Genomic DNA, 3,642 nt, shown 5'->3' with positions numbered 1-3,642 from the left:
AAAGGAAAAGGAAAAGCCCGGGCCCAGACCGTGGAGGCGTTCGAGCTCGTGTGTCCCTGGCTTGACACGCAGCACACCCACACACGCGTATGGCAGCTCTACAGACCACAGGTTTGCATTTAATGGGAAAGAGACAGCACGAAAACAGCTACGCGTTTTCCGCACGATCTACTCCACAACGTGCAGGGGCTGTGTACACACGTACTCTCGCACAGCCTGCCGGGTGGCTGACACGTCCTCCCCAGCAGGAGTGTCAGGACCCCGACTTCTCCACAGCCGATGGGCATCCCGCCACCGGCCTCCCAGAAACGTGCCCGTTTCCCCTCCTCCTTGGCTCATGCACAGGGGTAACAAAGCCAGCAAGGAGCATATCGTTCCTCGGTACCAACTGCCCGCCTGACCTCAGCTCCATGCTGACCTGAGCGGCCCGGCCCCGTGGGGCCACGGCCGGCTGGCGCCGCGGACCACGCAGGGCTCGGCGGCTCCTTCGTGCCTCCGAGAGCACTTACCCTTCGGAACGACACGACGTAGAACGTGTCCCCCCTTCTGCGGATGGCATCAAGGAAGTCGTGGTAGCTTCTGGGGGAGGCGTGGTACACCTGGAGCTCACGTCCCGAGTTCCTGCAGGAGCGAGAGACAGGCAAGTGTCCTCCACCGCCAGATTCATGGCCCCTCAGAGATGCTTCCCGCTCTGAGGCCACGTCTGCGGTGTGACAATCTCGACCAGGATGCCAGTGGCAGTTTGGCGGTTTTTTATAACATTTTGAAAGGCCCGAGGTCAGGAGATTTGGAAGAGTCAATTCACTAAAGCGGAAACTCATTTCTAGATAGAGGTTTGAGAATGTACCAGAAAGTCAAGTGCATTATAACGCACATGAAAATAATGAATGTATCAGAAAAGTTTTCTGTGCTGGTTTGCATGATTTTAAACTCTTTAGTAACAAAACTTAAGGCTGAGGAAAAGTTCTTTTCACTGCTCTGTCAAGTCTGGGAAGATACACTTGCCTGGAGGGCTGTGTGGAAGGTAGAGAGAGCTTAGGACTGACGCTGGGATCTTGGCTCTGGATCCCTGCCGCCCTCAAGTGGGGATGCTCGGGGAAGTCAACCTCTGAGCAACCCCGGTTTCCTCACCAACAGAATGAGAATAACTATATAAACGGATCTTGCAGGACGGTGACTGGGGCCAGAGACGTGACACTGCAGGTGAAGTGCCACGTGTGGGTCCTGTCCCCCAGGACTCGCTCAGCAATCCGCAGCAGAGATATCAGTACTGTGGCAGCGCCATGATAAAATTGTAAATAAAATTAGTGCCTCAAACCCCACCGTATCCCCAAAGATTCACTCAGATGACATCACTATAGGGCTCAAGAATAAGTCTATTACTGTTTAACACAGTAAGTTAAAGGAGAGTTAAAGAAACGATGCTTCATCTTTCTGCAGAAAGAGAACTCGCATGTGTCCTTCCTCACGCGCTCTCCTTCTGTACCTCCAATCGGTCCTTACTGACCGACGAGGAGAAACAGAGCCCTGAAAGGGAATTACGAGCGAGTCGAAGGTCTCCCTTTGAAGCAAGTCCTTTGCTCACTAGCCATGTCTGACTATGACGCTTTGAATATAGTCGATTTTTAAAGTTCATGACAGTTTTGTTCGTAGTCCGTGGGACCCTGAATTAGCGAGTCGTGCGCCAGGCTCCCGTGAGCCCTGGTGGTGAGCCCTGGTGGTGGCATTTCCACCGCACATCAACACATCGCCTTGTCGTCTGCGCCTGTTCAGGGCCCCCCTGTTCAATACACGTGTTCACGCCGCAGCACTGAGCTCCCCAAGCCCAGGCCTGAATGAAGCTCCTGTGACATGGGCCGTCCCCACAAGGCACAGGGCGGCCCCTCCTGCACTTAGGAACCCGAGACAACAGCTCAGTACCACACTGGGGCCATCTTAAGCGAGGTCTCCAACGAAAAAGCATAAAAATGTGGAAAATGTGACACTAAATACGCCCTGGAAAGGACACTTGTTTACCACGCGAGGGCAGAGACGGGCAAGGAGAGCTTTGCTGTGATGACCTCGCCTGGGAACACTGCACATTTGCAGATGACCACACCAGTGCTCCGAGTGCTGACTTCGGGATCACAAATAAATTTTAGCAAGTAGGCGACTCACAAATACAGAACTCATGACTCATGAGGGCCAACTGTAATTCACGTTCAATTCCTGGTCCGGAGCGTCCCCACTTCCTCACCTGATGCTAGTGGTCTCTGTGTACTGGACGGCCATGAGCTGAGACCCCGAGTCCTGCTCCAGAGCCCCCTGGAAGGGAAAGAGTGGGTTAAAGCCATAGCATGAAGTTCCATGAAGGTCTCCCCGTAGCGACTCAGTCGGCACTTACATTTACTGACCTGTCATTAAAACATCACGGTTGGTGTCTTTTTCATGAATATTATGTAAACGTAGTAAGTTTACATAACTCGACTCCAACACAGAAATTACAACTCCTTTGGTCACACTCTGGGCCAAGAGATGCGTCTTATGGAGAGTGAGACATTTAAGACACTTCTCATAAAGTTTTTTAGAAAACAGCCCAAACGCTCAGTTCAAGTTTTATGACCAAGTCGTGTAGGTACGACTGAACATTCAACAACTATGTTGGTCTAAAATACTTCTCTTCCCAATGAAAAGCTCCTGAAGTCTGAAAGGCCCACGGGGAGGCCAGACTCCACCGCTGGCTGAGTGAGCCACGAAGCCTTCACGCTGGCACACGCCTTTTGACCAAGCGTCGAGAGGTCTCGCCGGGAGAAGCGACACTTCCTTCCCTGACTCAGAAGTGAGCAGCCTTAAAACACCGGCTTACAGAGACACTGAGCAAACAGAAACTGGACCCGCCGGTTACCTATCTAAGACTTAGGCCAGTTAGCAGAGGAACCTCTGAAAAACCGGCAGTGAGCTTGGGCATCCGCAGGATGTGGATCGGCAAAAACGGCAGGTGGTTACACGGGAGGGAACGGGATTTAAAATCTCCAGCGACGTGTGGAGCTGTCTTCCCTTTAGTTCTGTCACTTTTTTTGCGTTATGTATTTTCAAGTTTTGTTATTAGGAGCCTATATATTTAGAATTATGTTGTCTTGATTTAATGTCCTTTTATACGATGAAATTTCTTTCTTTCTTTCTTGTACTATTCTGTCAGGAAGTCTACTTTCTCTGATGAATACAGCCACCCCGGCTTTCTAATGCTTCATGTCCGCACAGTATACACACTTTGTCACCCATTTATTTTCCATCTGTGTCTTTATATTTAAAATGTTATTTCTCGTAAACAACATAGAATAGTGTCTTGTCTTTTAAAAATTCTAGTTTGCCAGTCTCTCTTTAAGCTGATATCTTTAGTCTATTAAATTTTATTACTAACGTGGCTGGGCTTAGTTTACTATCTGGGTATTTTTTTCTATGTATCCTATTTGTTCTTTATTCGTGCGTTCTTTTCCTGCCTTCTTTGGTTGAAATGTACTTTTAGTATTCCATTTTTATTTCCTGTACTCACTTTTTAAGCTGTACTTCTTTGTGCTAGCTTTTAGTGTTTGCTCTAGCAATTACACTTCGATCTTTAAGTGATCATAGTGTACCTGGAAATATCATTTGAACAACACAAAA

At 49.1% G+C, this 3,642-nt stretch overlaps 1 protein-coding gene and 1 pseudogene across 2 annotated transcripts in view; both read right to left on the bottom strand.

Annotated features, from left to right (window-relative positions):
- LOC105303415 overlaps nucleotides 1-287 on the bottom strand; it is a 17,127-nt pseudogene extending 16,840 nt beyond the window's left edge.
- ATF6 (activating transcription factor 6) overlaps nucleotides 1-3,642 on the bottom strand; it is a 94,261-nt gene that overhangs the window by 47,470 nt on the left and 43,149 nt on the right. For both annotated transcript variants that reach the window (XM_023521483.1, XM_023521482.1), the window contains exons 13-14: nucleotides 2,237-2,304; nucleotides 510-621 (exon numbers count right to left, since the gene is read on the bottom strand). In XM_023521483.1, coding sequence (XP_023377251.1) covers nucleotides 510-621; nucleotides 2,237-2,304 — 180 coding nt within the window. The remainder of the gene's footprint in view (nucleotides 1-509; nucleotides 622-2,236; nucleotides 2,305-3,642) is intronic.

This window comes from Pteropus vampyrus, unplaced genomic scaffold, assembly GCF_000151845.1.
Source record: "Pteropus vampyrus isolate Shadow unplaced genomic scaffold, Pvam_2.0 Scaffold304, whole genome shotgun sequence".
In the NCBI taxonomy this organism is placed as follows: Eukaryota; Metazoa; Chordata; class Mammalia; order Chiroptera; family Pteropodidae; genus Pteropus; species Pteropus vampyrus.
This window is presented reverse-complemented; position numbering and strand designations above follow the sequence as displayed.